Source organism: Vitis vinifera, chromosome 11 (genome assembly GCF_030704535.1).
Source record: "Vitis vinifera cultivar Pinot Noir 40024 chromosome 11, ASM3070453v1".
NCBI lineage: Eukaryota > Viridiplantae > Streptophyta > Magnoliopsida > Vitales > Vitaceae > Vitis > Vitis vinifera.
In genome coordinates, this window is record NC_081815.1 from 819693 (window position 1) to 842835 (window position 23143).

The 23143-nt window shown below is 36.1% G+C and overlaps 3 protein-coding genes and 1 non-coding gene across 5 annotated transcripts; 3 read left to right on the forward strand and 1 right to left on the reverse strand.

Moving 5' to 3' along the window:
- Window positions 1-6371: 6371 nt before the first annotated feature.
- On the forward strand, window positions 6372-6453 carry TRNAS-GCU (transfer RNA serine (anticodon GCU)). Its single transcript has one exon. It is a non-coding gene; the product is annotated as a tRNA-Ser (tRNA).
- A 1287-nt stretch (window positions 6454-7740) lies between these two features.
- Window positions 7741-11216, reverse strand: LOC100259489 (RING-box protein 1a). 2 transcript variants are annotated; one of them, XM_002278296.4, is made up of 5 exons: window positions 10940-11216; window positions 10778-10828; window positions 10599-10658; window positions 8137-8208; window positions 7741-8033 (listed from the first exon to the last, which is right to left on the reverse strand). In XM_002278296.4, the coding sequence occupies exons 1-5, from the start codon at window positions 11079-11081 to the stop codon at window positions 7996-7998; spliced, it is 363 nt and encodes a 120-aa protein (XP_002278332.1). In that variant the 5' UTR covers window positions 11082-11216; the 3' UTR covers window positions 7741-7995. The 2 variants fall into 2 exon arrangements, with proteins under 2 accessions (XP_002278332.1, XP_059596768.1); XM_059740785.1 differs by having other exon boundaries at window positions 7741-8208; window positions 10940-11205.
- A 5410-nt stretch (window positions 11217-16626) lies between these two features.
- LOC100250788 (trimethyltridecatetraene synthase) lies at window positions 16627-18423 on the forward strand. Its single transcript, XM_019223132.2, has 2 exons — window positions 16627-17610; window positions 17713-18423. Exons 1-2 carry the CDS (start codon window positions 16708-16710, stop codon window positions 18334-18336), a joined length of 1527 nt encoding a protein of 508 aa, XP_019078677.1. The 5' UTR covers window positions 16627-16707; the 3' UTR covers window positions 18337-18423.
- Window positions 18424-20208: 1785 nt separating this feature from the next.
- On the forward strand, window positions 20209-22755 carry LOC132252633 (uncharacterized). Its single transcript, XM_059740835.1, has 3 exons — window positions 20209-20368; window positions 21549-22003; window positions 22104-22755. The coding sequence occupies exons 1-3, from the start codon at window positions 20209-20211 to the stop codon at window positions 22635-22637; spliced, it is 1149 nt and encodes a 382-aa protein (XP_059596818.1). The 3' UTR covers window positions 22638-22755.
- Window positions 22756-23143: the final 388 nt, after the last annotated feature.

A 23143-nucleotide genomic window follows, 5' to 3' on the forward strand; every position in this document is an offset into this window, starting at 1 on the left:
TATCACCTCTATATTCTACTGATTCTCCGAAACTCGTCTTACACTTCTTTCTTTATCACTAAATTGCCACTACCATTCACTTCTATATATCCAAGAAAATTACTTTTGGACAAGCTTAGGAAAATTTTAATATTAGTAATTGATTTTTAAAATACGTAATATAAATTATGTTATAATTAATTTTATTTATATTTTTCTGTCTATTTTTATTCATATTTTTCATTCTTCTGTAATATTTTTTTTTATTAATCTTTTTCTCACATTTTCACTATATATTTCTAAAAAATTTGGTCATGAGTCATGAGCCCATTAAATATTATATCGAAAAGCGTGGTTCAGTATTAAATCCGACAGCTCGAGAACCAGCTTTAAAGTGACTAATTGTAAATGGGGTCATAATGCCCCTTTTTTTTTTTTTTTTTTTTTTTTTTTTATTTAAAAACAACTTTTAATAATTAGTCCATGGTCAAGGCCTCTCTCCCACAACTTTAAAAAGAAAAAAAGGTGAATCGTAAATTATGGATGTTGGTGATCCTCTTAACATGATTTGAAGATTAGTCATGGCTAATGGGTCCAAAGCATGATTAACAAAAAGCAGCTTTAATCAATGTACAAATTTTAGAAAACAGTAATAATATTTTTCATATAGTTTGAGATTAAATACTTTGGAAGGCACAAAATCATATGTTGATTTGATAATCCAACAAATGAACGATTAAAAGAAAAAGGGTGGAGGGTTAAATGGGATGGTGTCTACAAAAAGTAAAGCATTTGTGGAAGCTTTAGGCCCCCATGGGAGGCTGTAATTATAGGTGGACCTGTTTGTAAATACTCTAGTGGAAAAATGAAAGGGAGGGGTATAAAGGGAAAAAAAAGCACATTAATCAAGGAATATGGTGGCCAATTTATCCGTTATGATTTTGTCGTCTAACTCCGTGTGAATAAGAAGGGCCCACCGCCCCAACGTTTTATTTTCAATTTCCTATTTTCTTATTTTCCTATTTATGGATGTAACGGATCTATTTCTCCTTCGCCCTTTTTCTACTTTTTGACTGCTACATCATCACTCATTGAACCTCAAAACAACCTCCTTCCGAAAGCGCGTGTATTCACCGCAAAGGTGAGTTACAATTTTTTTTTTCCGGCCATTTTGTAGTCTTCCCCACTTTCCTTTTGTATTTTAAAAATAAAAATATGATTTTTTTTTTTAGCTTTAATTTCTTTAAATAGTTTTTAAAAATCATTATTTTTTAATATATTTTTTTGTTTTATATAAAAATTATTATTATTTTTAATTTTAAAAAATAAAGGTTTAAGTGTTTTTCTCATCATCAAATCTTTAGAATTACTCATTACATTTGAGATATTTTTCAATTAAAAAATAAAAAAAATAGCTTTATCCAATCAAAAGCTTAATATACAAAAGAAATATCTAATCTTCACTTTTTAATACAAATATTTTTTGTATGTTTCAAACAAATTTTAAACTTCTCTTTTAATTATAAATCTATATATAAATTATATATTTATAATATTATCAGTTTTATCACTATTCAATCACTAATCCCAATATTTTGGGTTCATTGATCAACCTAATTTTTAAAATATTATCTTATTAATATTTAAAATATTTCATAAAAAATTAGTTAAAAATATCTCAAATTTATTTAACAATAACCTATTTTCATAAGAAATTCTCAAAAAATCATTTTGGGTCAAAAATAATTTCAATAACAATAAATTACTAAACATGGCCACAACGGGAAAAAAAACGTGGGCATAGCGCGTATGCAAAGAGAGGGAGGGAAGAGGAGTGAGTAAAGAAGGGTGATTGAAATTGGCAGGTAGCAAAGGGGCACATGGAAGAGAGAGGGAGAGAGTGGCCCATCGCCATCGCCAATCCACCCCCAAGCTCCCAACCCCATCTCATCCAGTAGGCGCCGGTGATGGCGCGATTCATGTCACCATCGTCCCTCAAAAAGCTCCTGTATTCCCGCACGCTTTGGTCTATCTTCTCTTCTTTTTCAGGTTTTTTCTCTCTTTTTCCACGCGTTTTCATCCTTTCACATTTGCCTTTATAATTATATACGAACTTTCCATAAAGATATTTCAACTTTGAAATAAAAGTCGGATGACGCTTCCATCATACTCCTAACTGAAAAAAATAATTTGTTATCAAACTAAATTATAAAAAAATTAATTTATAATTTTCACACCTCCTATGTGAAAGGATGAAAACGCGTGAAAAAAAAAGAAGAAAAAACTTGAAAAAGAAGAGAAGAAAGGCCAAAGCGTGTGGGAATACGAACTGATTTCACACCAACCCATAAGATATAAGATTTTTTTTTAATGATTTTAGAAAATATTTTTAATTTTTAAAAAATTAAAAAATTTCAAATATTAAAAAAATTAGAAATATTTTTAAAATTATTATCAAACATACTTTTAGTAACCTCATGTATACTAAGAGTAAAATTTGAAAGAGTAATAAGGTAGGTGAGATGAGGTGGTCTAACAATGATGGTGACCATATAATTATGGGACGATGCCTTATATCTTATGGGCTTTGAACCATTAGAAAATAAAGAAAAAGGTAAGTGTTGTGGCCTGCAGAGAGAGAGAGTGGTAGATTATTTTGAATCTTTGATTGAAAGTCCCAACCCCACGCCTTTCAACAACAGCCACTATTATACACACACCCATGTGGTTGTTCAAATCTTTTGAACACCCATCTTACTTTAGTGGGACTTTTGTTTTGAAGTGACTCCCTTAATCTTCTTCTTTAGAGGTGGGACCTTGTACACACACCCATGGTAGTAGGATGAATCCCACTCCCTAGACAAATCAATCCCAACCCCGTTTTTATGTGGATTCTGTTCTTGGTGAATCATTTTTTGATAGATTTTTAGTGTTAGTGGCCTCTGCCTACCCTATATCTTTTAAGGGCTGCCATTATTTTGATGAATAATGTCTTACGTATTGGACCTCCTACGGCCTAATGAGGTCACTATGAGATTAGTATAGAGCCACGCCTATGATCACTGACCTTCAAACCACTATAAAATATTCTATTAAATAAGAAATAATCATTATCTAATTTTAAATAAATTTTTGTTTGAAGAAATAATGTTCTCCTTTTAACTTTCAAATTAAATTTGTTTAAATTTATATATCACAACTACTTTCAATCAAATTTACAAATAGGAATAAAAGCTTTTATTGAACTTGTCGAATAGCTTATGATTTTTTAGAAACCAATCCAAATAAAAGTTAAAAAATAAATCCTTATTTATTTTTTCCATATCATAGAATTTATATGCCAAATTTTACGTTCCCTTTAAATTTGCTTAAATTCAAGATGATTTCATAAAGCTTTGAAAAGATGGAAAAATATAAAAAGTTATTTTAAAAATAAATGCCAAAAAGCAAACCTCTTCTCTCCTCTTTCCTAAATTTCATTTAATCATATACTACTAAACGGTATAATATTTTATTTGAATTGATTTCTTAATTCTGATTGTAATATTCACATTAGATCGATAATTTTTTTTAATGATATATAAATATGAACTTCTTTTTAATTATATAAATACGTCTTAAAATTATAAGAGCTCTTTAAACCCAAAACAAATAATATTTACATTGTTACATTGATTACGTTTCTTTTCATTATATTATAATTTTGTTTCCTTACAACTTAGGAAACATGCAATAAAACGAGCAAGATTTTATCATATCCCAAAACTTGGCATTCATATATTATTACAAACTAACCATCCACGCAAAGCTCCATTGCATAACTTCAAATAGAAACAAACATGAATCAAAATCTCTATTCCCTATACCACTAAAAGATCAATAGAGTGACAAGCAAGGTGTTGAAGATTCACATACTGCCACATTGAGAATGATGAACCATAATACATTTATGTTGATAACCCAGAATGAAACACAAGCTCTATTGGTAATTGATATATTATTATGTATCTTGGGTATGTGCATTTCAAGGTTGTATTAATATTCAAAAACCACACTCATATCCCACTTTCTCTGGGCATCTTTTATGGGTTGAAGGCAAAGAGATAACTAAGGAGCTAGGAGTCTGCAAATCAGAAAGTTCAGCTCCTGTTGCCTCCTGTTCGCTTGTGAAGAGCACATGGGGAGATGCTCTCATCTTACCCAACAAAAGCTTTGGTTCTTGATCAGCTGTCTCCCAAAATTTTTCTTATATTTTACTTGGCATCTACCCAGAGAGAAAGAGAGTGGGGGAGTTATTTTATTGTAAATCTAGAGGCAAAGGAGAGACTTTAGTTAGAAAGGAGTATGATTGCATTCATGTTCTAAGAGGTTTCTCACATCATAATTTCTCTAACAGTGAACTCCAGCTATTAAAATCAATTATTTTTCCTTTGTCTGATATGCATAGAGCCAAATAATCAGAATAAACAGTATAGGGAATAAGACATTTTGCCAAGATAGATGCCAATGCCAACATCAAAGCAAGGAAAATGGTATAAAAGTTGAGCTACTAGTGTTTGCTAAAAACCATCTTTTTAACTTTGGAAATGTTGAAATCAGAAGTGATCTTAGTGTATTGAACATTATGAAATTTTTGACAAGATATACTATGAAATCACGAGTTAAGCTTGACTTAAAAAATCTTCAATGACATTACTCATGAGCCTTGGCTTTTATGTTTACTTGTTGGATTAGATTTAATCATTTTATTTGAAAATTAATTAATATATAATGATAAAAGTGAAAGTTTTTATGAGATTCGATGTCACACTAATCTTGAGTATATCTCTAAAGCAATGATGAAGGCCAAGCTGCATTACCCCAACAACCAACAAAACACAACTATAGTAATGACATCTAGAAGCAATGGACTCTATTACATATATGAAGACCAATAATATCCAAATATTTTTTTATTTGATAACCGCAGATGCCCCAGCCAGCTTACACGTACCTCGACTAAGCCCATGGGGCCAATAATATCCAAATATAGTGACTTGTATGCTTCTCAAAAAATTTTCTTTCTTTAAAAAAATTCCTTTGTATATTTCCTCTTACATTTTTGGACATCATATCTTCTTAGCTCATTCATCCCATACCAATAAAAATATCTCAAATGACAACATGCTGACACTCATGCCGTCTTCCACTAAAACAACATAGCTTTCAATGAATGATAAGAACTCTACTTTTCAGTTGAAGCACTTAAGCATGAGGATAAGCAAAAAAAAAATTAAAAAAAAAATGATGACAATACATGAAGGGTTCTGCCATCAAGTAAAGAAGCTGGACTCAGACTTGGGATTCCATCAAGAATCATTACCCATTTCCCTAATCCACTCATATGGGTTTTTGAAAAGAACAGGCCAATCCTCTGGCTTCAAGCAGCACAATGAGAAGCTCTATATGATATAGTACATTTGGACAGCTTATCCCAATGATGCTTGAGGAAAATGGTAGATGAAAGTTAATTATATGACTAGCACTCAATAGAAAGGCCTCCATGATATGGAATACAGAAATTAAATATAAAGAAAAGGCACGGAAAAGTAGAGCACAACAGTGATGAATTGAAAGAGGGCTAACTTTCCAACAAAAGGGGGAGAATAAGTTAATCAGAGTGGTGTACTCAGTGGCAAAGTGGAGAGTGCCATGATTCTATTATGAAAACCCATAGTTAAATGAATGTGGAGCTTGAATGCAAAACCTTTTAGGGGTCTGAGAATATTTAAATTAATTGGGTGGGTTGGTTAGGTATTTGGAATTCTACCAATGAGGAAAGAGAAATGGTTATCATTATTACCATGCAATTGCATTTTTGTTTGAAAACTATATTTTATAAATATATAATAAAAAACTACATGATTGAGGACAAATATGAATCTTTTGTTTTTTTGATAAATGATCACGATAAATTTATAGTTGAGAGTTTTATCTAAATTAAGACACGATTTGAATAAATTGGTCTAACTTAACCCAAATCTAAAATGATATTTGTATACGTTTGAATACTTTTTTTTAATAAGCAGATTTAGTTTAAGTTAAAAAATAGTTAGGTTTAAATAAAGTGGTTTTAAAATTGAGTTCTAAGTTGAGTGAATGATTAGGTTTGGGTCAAGTGTTTTGGATTTAATGTTTATAATATTTGTAAATAACAATATTCATTTCCAAAAAAGATAAGATTTTTTATTTTTTTGTTAGTAGCCCAAATATATGAATAGATCTTAAAAAGTTATTATGGGCGGAACCGAACTTTAACCTTAACTAGACTCGTATAAATTAGGCAAGTCCAAAATGGGCTTTAAAAAGTCAAGAAACGGTGTAATAAAAATAGAGAAGCATGCAAATACCAAGTCGCTTTGGCCGAGTGGTTAAGGCGTGTGCCTGCTAAGTACATGGGGTTTCCCCGCGAGAGTTCGAATCTCTCAGGCGACGACCTTTTTATTTATTTTTACCTCTGTCCATGTTAAAATTGGTGACTGCAGAACAAAGATTTTTCGTGTGAACAAAGTTCTCTTACACTACACATACGGAATAAAGACAAAAAGGGTGGAAAAGGAGCCGGACCTCACCTGAAATACGCCTTCTCCGCTGGAAAGGTTTCAGTTATGGTAGTGGGCAAAGGCCACCTCTAAGCACCCGCCACATTTCTCTGGATCAATCGGTCCCAGGAATTTGAAAGAGAAGATAATAGAGGTGCATATTGGGCCAAACAGAGCCCATAAGTTTTAAGTAATTTCAGGCCTCATTGGGAAGTGAAAACCCCTGGCATATTAGTTGAATAACCACTTCCATATTGCTGCTGCCCATCACTCATACAAGAGGGAGAAGAAAGTGGGAAGCTCAAGGTCACAAGCCCCACTTTACTAGCATACATATGGGAGTTTCAGCCTTATTTTGCAACTATTATTGATTTTTCTATTTTTTATTTTTTAAAGAAAACATTAGTTTAAATCTCGTTTTGATAAAGGACCATTTTTAGCACTAGTTTGAAGAAAATATAAAAAAAGAAGAAGACCAAAATAAATATTTTAATAGCTGAAAAGGCCACTTTAAACCAAAACTCTTGGTCTTGTTGAAACCTTCATAACCCAAATCCAAATGCACCAATTCTTATTAAATTACTTTTATATAAGGCTTCCATTAAAAATGTTTTAAGAGTCGCTTGACATTTATATATAAATTTAAAAAAATACTTTAATAATATAAACCAAAACTCTTAGCCTGGTTGAAACCTTGATAACCCAAATCCAAATGATTTTTCTTTTCAATTAAACCTCTTGCCAAAGTGAATGTCAGAAGGATTCTTTCAAATTTTAGAGATGATTTCAAAACAATTTTATTTTTATTTTTATTTTTGTAAAAAAGCTTTTAACCACTTTCAAAATCACTCCGCACTTCAAGTGAAGTTCAAATTCATCAAAAGCAATGATCAGCTAAGGTAAAGGTCTATTCCCAGTCCGCCAAACCCTTGCAACCCTAATGACAAAAAGATTTCCGAGGCGTACAATTGTTACATAGTATTCAGCATAAGGGGGAGGGGGAAGCAAACCAATTTTGCATGCACCAGAATGGATTAGCAAAATGGGACGAACCGACCGACTGACCAACCACCCGAACCACCACATGGTAACAAGATGAAATAAAATAGGCAATAACATAACAATACAGACGTTCATCCAACAAAGGGAACAAATTAGAAAAAGGAGGAATCAGCAAACATGGAAAACAATCTGGCTTGCTGCATAATGTTCAAATAAACATACTACACTTCGTATACTGCACTCTGGTGCATGTCCAATTCTGAATTCAGGGTTAGACAACCAAATGCTTCTTGAGAATTTTAAAACTTAGTTGCATTAACAAAAACAACTTAGATTTAGAGAGATAGAAATCCAGGACTTGGATAGCAATTTCTTCACATCACTGAAGCAGAAGTTGAATACAGGGTCCAACTGCACAACCACAGAAAGGACTCTAATGACCGTACTTCTGGAACTCCCATTCGCTGTTATCTGTGTGGACACAATAAAACAAGCAGAAAGAAAATAAGAAAAGCTAAAAATGTGGACATAATAAAGGCATGGAAGGGGATTTGGAGTTGCCAAAACGACATACCCAGCGGGCACACTTGACGGGTCTTGAGCCATCGGCTGATGCAGTGGAAGTGAAATGCATGATTGCAAACCCCTAGAGAAACAAAAAAACCAATTTTAATTTCAACATGTAAGAGAGAATTTCTCGGCAGTATAGCAAGAACTTAAATCTATAAAAAAATATAATACAGGAAAACAAAGGAAGAACCAAAAAAGTGTGAACCACATGTCCAGCCAGGTTAATCCACACAAGAAGTTACAGACATCTACTTTCAAGTAAAGATCCACAGGCACTGTATATAGCTAGTTATAATCTCAGAACCACCAAATTTGCAGGAAGTTTGGCATATTAATGCCCTAATTAACAACCAACTTGGACACCTCCGAAGAGCTCACTACTCTCCAAGAAATTAAACCACACACACATTTGTCAGTCAAATAAATGTACATGTGTATCCATGAAAAGGTATTAGTATTAACTATGATTGACACCCTGTGTGTAATTAGAAGACTTTCAAATCCATGGATCACAAAATTTTAAGTCTCTCTTCATCTTAAAGTCAATTTAAAGAGGTATCTTGGAATAACTTTGGTTACTCTGTCCACAAATAGCGTTGAAGATACCATAATCCATGAAACCTACTCAGCTCTAAGTTTCATATAATCAGTACTTTACAGGATACTACTGTTATCTCTGAGATATTAAACAACAAACACATATTGTCAGTCAAACAAATGTAAACATGTGCAGGTATTAGGATTAACCATGTCTGACACCCCTTGTGTCATTAGAAGACTTTCAAATCCATGGATCACAAAATTTTAGGTCTCACTCCATCTTGATTCAATTTAAAGAGGCATCTTGTAATAACTTTGGTTACTCTGTCCCCAAATAGCGTTGAAGATACCATCACCCATGAAACCTACTCAGCTCTAAGTTTCATAATATCAGTGCCTTACAAGATACAACTGTTAGCTTAAAAATAAGAAACTTCTGTTTTCAAACCAGCCTTAAGTAAACAAGATCTCTTTGAATAAATAATAAAATGAGTACACAAGCAACCACAACAATCATAGCGATTGGATCTTAAAATATTCCCAAAAGTTACACTACAACAGAAAATTTCAAAAGGAGGACAAGGGTAAGTGCTCTTTTAGATCGTCATGCAAGCTTGTTCATATTCAGCACCCTAAGGTTGACTGGTATAATTTGATTCAGTATCCTGCTATTTTCCTAGGTTTCCTTTCTTTGCTTGGATGGCTTGTAGGTAAGCCTTATTGTCCTATGATAAACTAGTAAAAAAGTGTTATTAATAGGTCAAGTAGTCTAGTCCATAGAAGATCATCATAAGATAATATTCACCTTGTTTTGGGCATTTATGTGCCCTTTTGAAGATGTTGGAGAAATGAAGACATGTTGCTTCTATCTGACCTCTAGAGATTATGTGGCTTAAGGATCATGAGGATCTCATTGGTTGCTCATGTGAAAAAGGACTTACCTTATTTGACACCACTATATTTGGGAGGAAAGAAATTGAACCATTTTCAAAAATGAGTAACGGCAAAGAGAAATCTTAGTCTATTACATAATTCAGGATACTAGGTTGAAGCTTATTGGTTCTTTTGCACAGTAGATGATAACTGCAGAAAGCAAGGATTCTTTTTTTTTTTTTTAAATCATGGGCCATAATTGTGAATTTTCAAGTAAGAAGAACAATTAACTTAGAAGCCCCCAAAGTTTGGCCGCTTGTGTTGCAAATGTTGCATTGCTAAAGTAGTTAGCACATCCCTCTTTTTGGTAGTGATGGCGGCCAATGTAGTTAACTTGGTTTTCATTCAAGAGGTTGAAGCTATTAGACAGAGCTCAACTGAAGCCAGAATGCGGTACCTCACCAATTACCTTATTTTCAGATTAATTGGTTGTCGTAAGCTATTTAGTGAGATTATCATATGGCCGCCTTCAAGCCGTTTATGGCAATAGGATTGTTTCTTGAGTTGTTTCATTTTTTGTTTTTCCTTATAGGCAGGGTATATTTATTGCAGATTATTTTTCTAAAACTTATAGCAGTGACCAAAATAGATCTTCATTACCGAGTGAATTCCCCTCTAAGTTACATAAATTACAATAGTTGATGAGCGATCATGTGCTTAAGTGCATCCTAATGTCATGCTATGCCGTGCAACAGCACAAGAGTGTGCAGATTGTGTCACATTAATCTCTCTTTTCTAATATGATTATCTTTCCTTGCCAAAGAGCACAGGACCACTCAAATTGTCATATTTTCTAACATGATTTGCTTTCCCTTACATTAAATTTTCAAAAGATTACATGAAAATAAATTCCCATACATTAGAGTGATTCCCTATAGTATTTATATATACCTAGTCCAAGATACACAGGTACCTGGTAATAGGAGCAGATAAAGGAGCAAAATAATTCTATGCTAATCACCAAAAACTAGGTTTAGAATATCAGATGCATACCCCAAGCTACGGTGCATTCCTCGCTCGTGGCACTAGCTTGGTTAGCTTGACACTCGATGCCTAATCAAACCATAAGACATATTAAAAATAAACAAAAAAAAATTCACGTTAGCGTAATCGGAAAAAGAAAATTGATCGAGTCAGAGAAAATTGGGATCAAATCAGAGAAACAAACTAACATAGATCCATAATATGGTTCCGGCAGATCGCACAGTTATCAACAACAATATCTGCGTCCATCGATCAACAAAAGTTAGGATCAAAACCACGAAGACGCGCAAATTTCAAACCCGTAAGAAAAATCGTAAAAGAAGTTAGGGTTAGGGTTTAGAGAGAGAGACCCCAAGCCCAAAGGGCAACAGCGTTCCACTTCTTGATTTCAAAGCGCTTAGGCTTCTTGCAGGAGGAGGAGGAGGAAGGACCGGCGCTGCCGGAAGGCTCGCCGACGGGGACCATGGTGACGTCAGAGTCCAGTGAGGCCATTGCTCAAACGCTAGGGCACAGTCGCTGGGACGAATCGGGATAGCTACGTCTGAAACGGAAGGTTATTGGGCCTGGCCCAGCTTATATTTGATTTTGTTAGCTATGTGGTCATTATGTGGTAATGGAATAGAAAACAATATTTGCTTTTAAGAGCCCCTTTTTGTAATTTCAGAAAGTGTTTTTAATATTCCAAATATTTGAAAATTTTTATATTAAAAATATTAAAAACAGTTCCTAAAACCACTATCAAATATACTCTAAATATAAAAAGAAATTGATTTTTTTCAAAAAAAAAAAAAAAAAATGAAACAAAGGGTTCATTGTAAACAAAATTTTAAAAAATCACTTGAAGTGATTTCATAAAAATATAGAATGCGTTTTTGTAATAATTTTAGAAAGTGTTTCAAATTTTTTTAACGCTTCAAAGATAAAATTTTTCATTTTCAAGAGTTACGGTGCATTTGATAATAATTATAGGAAATGTCTATTTTTTTTAAATATTTAAAAAATTTTATTTTTTAAATATTGAAAACATTAAAAACACTTTGTATAATCATTCCTAATTGTCAATCACACATTTAAAAAATTTAAAAATATTTTTTAAAATTATTATCAAACACGCTCATAATTAATTAATTTAAAAATCACTTTTTAAAATACTTTAATCAAAATAGCCCTCAAACCCGCTCGTAAGTTTGTATTGATAATTCAGGTAGTGTATTCTACATAAAATATTTAGATGCATCAGTTTTTATTACAAATTTTTAATTGATGACTGCATTTATATATAATATCCTTATATGCTGACATTGCTCTAATAAGTTAATTCACATGAGTTTAGAAAAAAAGGTTTTTTTTACATTAATAGAAAAAATAAAAGAAATTTGAGTTGGAACTTGGAAACCTTGGACCCGTTCTTCCATATTTGGACCAACCTCAAATTGACCTTGAATTCAAGCAGACCTTTATTTGGGTCTGCAGACTGCAGGTTCCACATGATCAAAATCAACAGTCAAAATCAAACATACGAAAACACCATCTTTTATGTTCTCTCTTTAATAATTCCCCCAAAAAAAGAAAAAAAACAAAAGGACAACGGTGAACATGTTCTATAACATCAAAACCAGTGTAGTAATTTCATCTCCTAGTCTGATTATTGAACCCAGTAAATGTTCAGAAGAAGCCAAAACATCCCACAAAATAATACAAGAGACAGAACAAGACAGTGATGAAGAGGATGACACCCACGAAGAAGACCACCAGATTGGGGGAGGAGCTGCCGCCCACATGCTCCACTCTCCGGCTCCGGCGGCGTTTCTTTTTGAGGGGCTTGTCTATGCTTTTATCTCTTGGCATGCCTTGCCTTGCCTTGTCTTGTCTTCAAAACACCAATCAAAGAGGAAGGGAGACAGGAAGAGAGGGTAAGGAACTTTTGGAGAATGTTGTGCTCTCCAAGTATGGTTTAAGCTCTTGGAGATGGAGAAACTTCCCAGAAGTTGGTGGGGAAGTTCATGGGCACTGCCCAGCAACTGCCATGGGCTGTCGTTAGATCCTCAGTTTGGGTGTTTGTGGGTTGACGCTTGAGTTTTGGTTTTAATTTAAACTGCGTTGATCAACGCGGTGGCCGTGTAGGACTCGTTGAATACAAAGTTTTGACTAATCAAAATCACCCAAAGCTTAATTCTTGAAAACTTTTGGGTTTTGTTTCCTACATACAAATATATCGTATACAAAATATTAATTTTTTTATTACAAAAATATGTAAATAATATCTATACGCTTCTTTTCATAACTTTAAGGCATAAATTATTTTACGAATTTTATTATGACAAAATATAAATATAAAAATGACGTATCTTCAAAGTATAAAATATTTTTAAATAAATATATAAGACAAATTTAATTAAGAAATTTTTTAGATTTTTTAATAAAAATAAATCCATAAAATCTTAAGTTTTTTAATTGCTCTAAATCAATTATAATTTAGAACTATAGTCCTTAGTAGCATGAAATCAGGGTGTGCCCAAGGGGCATTGGTCTTCGAATAAGGTCTTTTGTTTCATTGACTTATGTCTGGATTTCTCGAAATTCTAGAAGTTCCTTAGCATATCATATGATTTGGATTCTTCTTCATTATACAGATGTGCTTTAAAATCAACTTGGGTGCATTGACCCAATCCAACTAAACATAGGTTTGGGTTAATTTTTCTTAATTAATTCAGACTTAATGAGTTGAGATTAGACTAAGATTCATCGTAAACACATGAAGATGCAAAAGACTTTTACTTCTCTTATTAGAAATAAGAATTTTTCCCCAAGTTACAAAAAAGTTAGCTTTCCGTCTTATAATCGATTCTTATGTCTACCTCTAATATATATACTTAACCATATCTTCTATGGAGTGAAATAGCCCTGGACCGCCAAAAATACAGAGACAGGCCCACATAGCAATCACCATTATTTGAAGGTTGCTGCACTTTCTTCATCATAAATAGTACTGTTCTTGCACCTCCAACTCATTTACGCATTCATGAGGGTAAAAACCTCACACTGGCTACTGTCTGCGCTGCCTTCTCGACCACATCTCCTCATTTCTAATGGGACATGGGGTGGGTTAAAGGTTCGTGAATTCACATGGCATACGGGACACGTGGGAGGCGATTTTTTTGAATAGAAAAAATCAAAATATTTTAATTTTTTTATTTAATTAAAACTAATATGCTGATATCAATTAATATAATTAATATAAATTTCATTTATATCGATAAATTATTTTTAATTGAATAAAAAAAGTTAAATATTTTAATTTTTTTTATTTAATAAAAAAAAAACGTCATCTTAGGATTGCTCATTATAAAAAAAGCATAAAAAATATCTAAGACTTTTTGGTAGGCTACCATGCATGCATATCATATGCTATAGCATTCTTGTTCTTCAACAGATTTAGTCATGAACCCAAAACGAAGGCACTTTCTTTGATCACTCATCAATCTATTGTAACATCCTATCTAAAATTTAGGCATATTTATGTAATTTAGAATTTTATAATGACCTAATTTGATGATTTTTTATGTAATTTAAAAATAAATAAAAGTAAAAGAGTGAAAATAAGTGGGAGATTTTTTGTCATTATAATTGCCCATGATCTTTATCCGTTTCCACTATTATCAAAAACTAAAAAGATAAAATAAAGAATACGAGAATATTAATGCAAATAGTATTAAGAATATCAAATAATAATTTACATAAAAAACCAACTGAAATAATTATTTTTTGAACTATGTTATGTTAGGTGTGAATAACATATTAGGTGTGGATTAACTTCTTCGTGATCGAGTGCTTCTTAAATTTGAGTGATTTCTTTAAGGTAACGGTTAAGCATGTGATAAGTCATTTTATAATTCCTTATTTGTTTTTAAAGTATCAAAATATTTAAAATTTTAAAATAGATCAACTAATATTTTTTTATTTAAATTTTCTATGATTTGTTCTTTAATTTATAAAATAAATTGAAAATATCATATGACTTGTTAATTTTTGTGTAAGGGGACTTTACTATTAGTGACTCTTGTTAATAGGAGATAAATTATTAAATTATTGACCTTTGTTACCTTTGACCGAGATAGTGATGTAATGTAACGATAATGAGTAAAAGTGTTATTAGTCAAGTTATTATTAGTGGATCGGACTAAATTGTTTGCTTATTAAAAAATTTTAAATACGAATTGATTATGTTAAATGTATAATGTTGTTTTATATTTAAATAGAAAGTGCCAAATTTTTGTTCTTTCCAATCTTTACGCATTTTACCGCTCCACCAGAAATTTCCTCTACTCCTATTATACTCCAACTTGGTAGTTTCCACTGCCTGTTTAGGGTTGAGCCATGAGATTTGACGATGGACTTAAAAAGCCACCTACAAATACTTTATATTCAATCATTTCGAATAACGCTTGCATTATTTGTGTTACTGTTGACACAAACTTAGACGATGCTTATTTATATATATATATATATATATATATAATGATACCTCCGAAGATTTAATTTTGTATTATACTTAATTCTCTTTATTTTTCTTTATTGAGTTATTGAGTTTATCCTTTTTTTTATTATTCCACTTTTGAAGAACAAGTGATCTTGATATAAAAAGATCAAGATAGAAATTACATTTTGATTAGAAACAACTTTAGAATTGATTATTTAGTATCTTGACTTAAAGATTAATTTCATTTATAACTCCTATAATTTTTTATTTAAATGTTATTATTGAGATACTTTAATTAGTTTTGAATTTATTGGTCAAGATAATTCATGTATTAAGCTCTGACATGTTAAATGAGTCTGGTACCTTTAGCTTTTGCGTTGGAGGTCTCAAAGCTAGTTTGACTTTCAATTGGGTGGGCTTGGCCGAAGTCCCACTCTCGAATCACAGCCACAAAAGTTGTTTCCTTGTTAGGAGATATGTCCAAGAAAATTGCAGACTGAGGCCCCATGAACGAGCAAAGTAGCTCAATTATTGAAGCACTCATTCATTTAGGTGTCCTGCAACTTCTGTTTATGCATCATCTTTATATAAAAAGTTTCATGGGAGGGCCAAGAGGAGATACATATGATCAGGCATGGATAAAAGCATGGTGTTCCCATACACTTTCACATGATAAACAGGGCAAGGATTAATGAGCATTCTTGTAGTAATAACATCAAGAAATATTCCCCAATTGAAAGAGACTAAGGTACTATTTAGTTTTGTAACTTAATACCTAATGTAATTTACTTTCAATTTTTTTTATTTGTTTTTAGATTTTTTTTATTGAATACAAAAAAACCAAAATATTTAATAATAATAAAATAATAAAAAATAAAAAAATAATAAAAAATAATATTTAATAGTATTAAGTCAAATAAAATTCCATTTAAATTTAAGTAAAAAAGCCAAACACGAAAAGTATTAAACTATAGTATCCAATATTAGCCTTGGCCATTAGTTGAGAAGGTTGCAGTCCTTCATGGGTCTCCAATGACAGATTCTTCTGTGTTAAATTTATAAATGTTTTCTCTATGCTCGTGTCATCTTGGTGGACATGGAAGATCCAGCCATTTAAGTAAGACATTTTTATTGGGTTTTGGTGAATGAATGATATCTTAAATGGGAAGGTGGTTGTCCATTTCTGCGGTGATATAAGCTTTTACCTTATATTTGATTGCGGAAAGTATGAAGGTAGGAAAAAAAAAATTGTAAAGAAAAATATTTCATTTTATTATATAATTAAAATTTTATATATTTTTAAATTATTTAATGAGAGTTAAAAAAGTGAAATGAATTTAAAATAATATATAAAAATAATTTATTAACTTTATATATATATATATATATATATATATATATATATTTCCTTTTTTCTCTTTATTTTCTTTTTCTATATTTTTCCTTAATTTTTTTTTTGAAATCAAATATAACCTAGTGTTTAATAAAATATATAAGCTTTTGTAAATGGTTGAATAGTACTACCAAAATGTGATTCGCATGGGTTCAATATGTGGTATCCACCAGCTTAATTGCTCACAAATAATCCCCCATTCCTCAAACTTTCACCACCCACAACCACCACCACCACCACCACCAATGGAGGCTCCTTGTGTTGTTTTGGCCCTAGTGTGGCTAGCTGCAGCAGCCCTTCTCTCAAAACTTTTCAGTTTCCGGCCACCCCACAAGCAAAACCTTCCACCAGGCCCCAAACCATGGCCGATCATCGGCAACCTAAATCTCATTGGCCATCTCCCCCACCTGTCCCTCCACAAACTGTCCCAAAAATATGGACAAATAATGCAGCTTCAATTCGGGTCTTTCCCAGTTGTAGTGGCCTCGTCTCCTGAAATGGCAAAGCAGTTCTTAAAGACAAACGATCACCTCTTTGCCTCTAGGCCTCAGACTGCTGCTGGCAAGTACACTGCTTATAACTACTCCAACATCACCTGGGCACCTTACGGTCCATACTGGCGCCAGGGGCGTAAAATCTACCACACAGAGCTGTTCAGTTGGAAAAGGCTCGAGTCTTATGAATATATTCAGGTCGAAGAAAGGCGGGCTTTCATCTCCCGTCTCTATGCATTGTCAGGAAAGCCAGTCATGCTTAAAGAACATCTCTCTCGCGTTACTCTCAGCGTTATAAGTAGAATTGTACTGGGGGAGAAGTACTTCAATGAGTCTGAATCCGGGAGGTCAATAGTCACGGTGAAAGAGTTCCAGGAGATGCTGGATGAGTTGTTCTTGCTTAATGGTGTGTTGAATATTGGGGATTGGATACCGTGGATTGCGTTCTTGGACTTGCAGGGGTATGTGAAGAGGATGAAGGTTTTGCGTGATAAATTTGACCGGTTTCATGATCATGTGCTTGAGAAACACAGGGCCAGGAGAGAAGTAGGGGACTTTGTGGTTAAGGATATGGTGGATATGCTTCTGAGATTGGCTGATGATCCCGATCTTCAAGTTAAGCTCACTACTGATGGGATCAAAGGGTTTACACAGGTTACTGTTATATGAGTTCATGAACATATCCAACCATTCCAATTAGGCCTATTCTATTGAAATCTCATGATAATTTTGCTTGTTTTGTTGTTTCATGGTCAGGACCTAATAGCTGGTGGTACAGATACCTCAGCTACTACTCTGGAATGGGCGATGTCCGAGGTCTTGAGGCAGCCAAACATAGCTAACAAGGCAACCGAAGAGCTGGATAGAGTTATAGGGAGAAATAGATGGGTGGAAGAGAAAGACATTCCCCAACTTCCTTACATAGATGCAATTGTGAAGGAGACAATGAGGCTACACCCTGTTGCTGTCCTGCTTGCCCCTCACCTGGCTCTTCATGACTGCAATGTAGCTGGCTATGATATTCGCAAAGGAACCCGAGTCCTAATAAACACATGGAGCATAGGGCGGGACCCCAATCTATGGGATGCACCTGAGGAATTTCGCCCAGAGAGGTTCCTAGGGAAGGCAATTGATGTGAAGGGGCAAAACTTCGAGCTGCTGCCATTTGGTTCAGGGCGGAGGATGTGTCCTGGCTACAGCCTTGGCCTAAAGATGATTCGATCCAGCTTGGCTAACATGTTGCATGGATTCCACTGGAAATTGCCTGGGGATATGAAGGCAGAAGAGCTGAACATGGAGGAAGTTTTTGGACTGGCAACTCCAAGGAAGGTCCCACTTGTTGCTGTCATGGAGCCTAGACTCCCAAGTCATCTTTACTAGTCGTGCCTTAGACCTATGTTTTCTTAATATTATTCAGTTGTGTGCAATGGTTTTAGTCTGTTAATTCTATTTCTCCTGTTCTCTATCCATGAATGCATTAGTGGCTTGCTCAATTGATAACAAACCTTACAAAAATGAGGTTACTGATGTTAATAAAAGATACAACTAATGCCAAACTTTTCAATTGTGTTGACGGTGTATATGTCACAAATGATCTCATTTCTTAGGATTTCATTTTCTTTTCTCATGTGGGGGAGGCAGCCATGAATCAGTCAGTTGCTTCATTGTTAATCAAAGGAAAATGAGGCGAATGTGAAAGAATTGATTCAGATAACTGAAATGTTCTTCTCATAAGTATTTGTTGTCACCTCGCGTATCCGATGGTCCACGTTGCTGCTATATGGATGGACACGTGATTCTCAACACACAAGGGGTTCTTGACTCAGTGGTTGCACCTGCAAAAGGCATCCGGACAGGGTGTCCGGACGCACCCTTCGATGGTTTTATTAGCCATGGTGAGAAAGAGAGATATATAAATCAGTTGGCCTTTTTCTAGGTATCAAGAGGTTACCAGGAGATCTCCCTTTCTTCTTCGTGCGAAAGTATATATATCCAGCTTCAGGGGTACTGTTCCTCTCATTAATGGTGAGGAGATCTTTTCTGTTGTGATGATGACAATAGGTGTTAGTAGGAACATTATCATCCTATGAATGGCTGTCAGAGACTATGGTAGGTGATGCGGCCGTCAGAGATCGTGGGAAGCGATTATGCAGAATGATCGTGGGAAGTGACTTGCTGTCACTTCCTCTTGTCTTCTCATTCTGCAGGTGATGGGATGTGGGCCATGGCTACTTGTTGTGATTGCGTGTAAGACTCGCTTTACTTTAATTGACCATCCAGAAGATTTATATCCGGATGGCTCATGCTGACTATCCGGATGTGTTGTGGAGACTATCCGGATGTGTACGCTCTGCCAGCGTCGTTTGCTCTTCCTTGGATAGGAGAAGATGAAACGTCGTTTGCCTTTCCTTGAGGCGGTCCGGATAGGATAACTGCACCATGCATATCCTTAGGGGAATCCGGATGATGATGGTCCGACTGATAACACGTGCCACGCGTCACTATGAGCTGCGTGCCACGTGTTTCCCAAGGGGAGGGGTCCCTACATTGCCCCCCTTTTTAACTTGCCTATTTTGCCTAAAAAATGGGCGGGTTAAAAATAACTGGCTTTTGAAAACTGAAGAAGTCCCTTCGTCTGACTGGGCCACGTGGCGAGTGGGGGTGCGGAAGCCAAAAAGGCATTTATGACGAGCCGCCGACCCTGCGTATCCCCAGACAATATGTCGTTTCAATGATAACATGGCTGTTGGTTTGGCTTTCCGAGGGGCTGTCCTGCTATAAATAGGGTACTGTACCTCTTTTTGTATTTTTTCCTACTGCATTCTCTTGAGAGTCTTTCTTCTTACTGCTTTTTCTACGCCCTTTGCTTTTCTGAGAAAAAAACTCCGAAAGCTCTTTTGTACCAGTGCTTTTGTATCGCGACTTTGTTGGTTTGCTGCTGGTGATTTTGTATCAAGGCGGTACCCGTTCTTCTTCTTCGGTGCTGTATTTGGTACGTATCTCTTTGCTACTGCCGTTCCTTTGGTTGCGTTTGCTGGTTCTTTACACTTGTTTTCTGGCTTGCTTGGGCATTGTTTTGGACGAGTCGTTTGCAATTGTTGTTGAATGTTGGTACTTTGTTGTTGTTTGGAGGGGTTTTTGAGGGGTTTTTCTGACGGCTTTGAGTTAGGGTTTGTGTATTTTCTGATTGCTTGGTCTGAACCGTTTGCATTGTTTTTGCGTGTAGATTTTGCTTTGGCTTTGTGGTAAGAAATGGCTCCAAAAAAGACTGCTTCGTCTGTCCGGGTCAGCGAGGCTGGCGAAAAGGCGATAGATAAACTAAATGCGAAGGAGTTCCGGGAGCGATTCCGCATCCCCCATGACGTATTGATAGACCTGGTGAACGAGGAGGCGGCTATGCCTACTGAGAAAGGTGGAAAAAACGCTATCCTCTTCACAAAGGAACAATTCAACGCGGGGCTCCGGTTCCCTCTGCCAGCCTTGTTCAAGGAATTCCTCCACTTCTCTCAGATTCCACCCATCTTCATTCATCCCAACCTTGTCCGGGTGCTGATGGGATGCAACATTATCAACATGCTGTACAGCCTCGACCTTACGCTACTGGAATTGTTCTTTGTCTATTCCCTGAAGAAAGCAAAGAATGATATCTTCAGTGTGTCCGCTCACCTGCCTTCCCTTCAAATGGTGACAGAACTGCCAGATTCGACAAAGGGAGGGGTGAAGGGGCTGGTAGCAGTCTGGGGTGGATGGGCGGGGCTATCGTAGCATCCGTCGAGGCCTTTTTCTCCGAATTATAGCTTAAAAATTCCGGGTAATCTTGTTTTGCGATTTTTTATCCGGATTTTGCTTTGCTGATTTTTTCTGATTTTTCCGGACAGAATTCTCACCTTTTGTTGCTGACAATGCAGGTTTGGAATTGAGGGGCCACCTTGTGGATTGGGTGGAAAAGGCGTCATTTGCCTGCGTCTGCAAATTATTTGAAATAGACCCCAAGGAGAGGGCCTACAAAACATTGCTTTCCGCGCGGAATTTGACAGAGGTCGTCCGGGAGCCCCAGGAATATGTTATCAATATTCTTCCTAGGAAACTGGCAAAGGATGAGATAGTGCCTGGGGAGCATTATACAGTGAAGGAGCTCCCCCTCTATCAGGAAGCTAAAGAGGCTGACGCTGAAAGGCGGCGAAAGCTCCTGGAGGATAGAGATCAGAAAAAAACTGAAGGCACTATCCGGAAGGCTCCCGGACAGAAGGGGGGGCCGGACCCTCCTTCAAAGAAAATTCCAGGCAAGAGGGAGAAGCTAGTGAAGAAGCATGGGAAGGATGTGAAGGAACCCACTCCTCCCAAAGAGTTCCCTCCTCCCCAAACTACCTATGAGAGGGAAGTAATGATAGAGGATCCAGTAAATGCTGCTCCGCACTCTATCTCAAGCGGCCCCGGACGCATGTCGGGGTTGAATCACTCAGGTCCTTTCTTGGTCGCGGCTGCGCGTCTGGCTAACGTGGCTGAGGAAGCTGCATCTATCAACCGTCCGGGCAACCTTAATCCGGATGCTGATGCAGCTGAAACGGCCCCGTTGGAGGAAGCGGGAGCAGAAAGCCAAAGTCAGCCTTCCGACGATCCGGATCGCCTGGCTATAGTCCTGGTGAAAGGGCCTCCCCTCAAGAAGCCGCGTTTGACGCGCGATCTACAGTCCGGACTCTTTGAGCGGCTTCAAGAGCGGCAGCAAGAGATTGAAATTAGCTGCGCTTCTGCCCATGACGCTCATCCGGATGGAGGCGAGGTGGAGATGGCTACTGAGACCTCAGCCGCTCCGGCAATAATTCCGGCTGAGGATGCATCCGGACCTATGTGCCCGGACGAAAATATGGGGGCTCCGATTCCGGGACACGAGCTACCCTCTCCTTCCTCATCCGAGGAGGAATCTGCTGATGATGCCGCTCCCGCTAGCCCTTTCAGCTACGCGGAGTTGGAAGCTAAGTTAAAGCAGATTACTCCTGACTGGAAAGCCATCAAGCCCTCTGCTAAGATGTTTGATATGATAGAAACGGTACACCGTTGTCTTGTGTTTTTGCTTTTTGACTTTTTGTTGCACTGATGTGTTTGTTGTAGTATGATTTATGTTTTTGCTTTTCTTGTTTGTGTGTTAGCTGGTGAGGGGCCTCCGCAGCATGTCTCAACAACACGCTCTTTATACTCAGCTGCTGCAGACCGCAGACTATATGAGGACCTTCTCCTCTCGGCACCAAGAGATTGAAAATCAACTGCGTCTGAGAATGGAGGAGGCTGAGGCCAGTCTATCCACCATGCGAGAGGAAAATGAAGCCTTTCGGGTGGAGTTGGCTGAGGCAAAGGGTCGAGAAGAATCAACTGCGGGCCGTCTTCATGAGGCGGAGGGTGAGGCAGCCCGGCTAAGGGATGAATTGAGTCGACTCCGGACAGAAGTTTTGAATGAAAAGAAACAGAAGGAAGACTTGCAGCTGCGTCTGGATGTGCAAAAAGAGGAACTTGAACGGGAGTTTGCTGTGGAAAGGGAGGAACTTGCAGCGGATTACCAGAGACAAGTGGATGATACATTTATCTTTGGGTATCGCTGCTGCATGAAGAAGAACGGTATAAAGCGAGATACCCCTTCAATTCCTCCAAGTGAAGAAAAGAAGCTCCATGAGAAACCTGCTCCCTGATAGTTTATCTCTTCTTGCAATTTTTCTGCTGTAATTTTTCCTTCTGCATATTTTTGTGGTCCGGATGTCTCTTTGTAATTTACATTTACTCATATCAATAAAACTTACTTCTTTCTCATTTGCACTTGTGTACACTTTCTACTGATAATACTGCTTTAAATTAAACACATTCCATGGTCTGAGTAACGGAGTGCCATCTAGCTTTTGTAAATGATAGGCTCCATTTTCATTTGCCTTAGACACTATGTAGGGTCCTTCCCAATTGGCTTGGAATTTTCCTGCGCCTACTTCAACAGTATTTTCAAAAACTTTTCTAAGTACTAGCGTACCATTTTTGAAGTTTCTGGGCCTGACTTTTCGATTGTAATGCGCTGATGCTCTTTGTTGATAATCTGCCATCCGGATGGATGCGCTTTCTCTGACTTCGTCTGCCCAGTCCAAATTTCTTCCTAGTTCCGTGTCGGCGTCTTTTTGCTTTGCTGCATCAGTTCGGATAGTAGGAAGAC

Coding starts and splice junctions, on each gene's coding strand:
- LOC132252633 (XM_059740835.1), top strand. CDS start 20,209: ATGGCTCCAAAAAAGACTGCTTCGTCTGTCCGGGTCAGCGAGGCTGGC. Junction 20,369..21,548: donor GGCTATGCCTACTGAGAAAG/GTGGAAAAAACG, acceptor AAGCGGGAGCAG/AAAGCCAAAGTCAGCCTTCC. Junction 22,004..22,103: donor TGTTTGATATGATAGAAACG/GTACACCGTTGT, acceptor TTTGTGTGTTAG/CTGGTGAGGGGCCTCCGCAG.
- LOC100250788 (XM_019223132.2), top strand. CDS start 16,708: ATGGAGGCTCCTTGTGTTGTTTTGGCCCTAGTGTGGCTAGCTGCAGCA. Junction 17,611..17,712: donor GGATCAAAGGGTTTACACAG/GTTACTGTTATA, acceptor TTTCATGGTCAG/GACCTAATAGCTGGTGGTAC.
- LOC100259489 (XM_059740785.1), bottom strand. CDS start 11,081: ATGGCCTCACTGGACTCTGACGTCACCATGGTCCCCGTCGGCGAGCCT. Junction 10,659..10,777: donor GAACCATATTATGGATCTAT/GTTAGTTTGTTT, acceptor TGGTTTGATTAG/GCATCGAGTGTCAAGCTAAC. Junction 8,209..10,598: donor GGAATGCACCGTAGCTTGGG/GTATGCATCTGA, acceptor TTGTTTCTCTAG/GGGTTTGCAATCATGCATTT.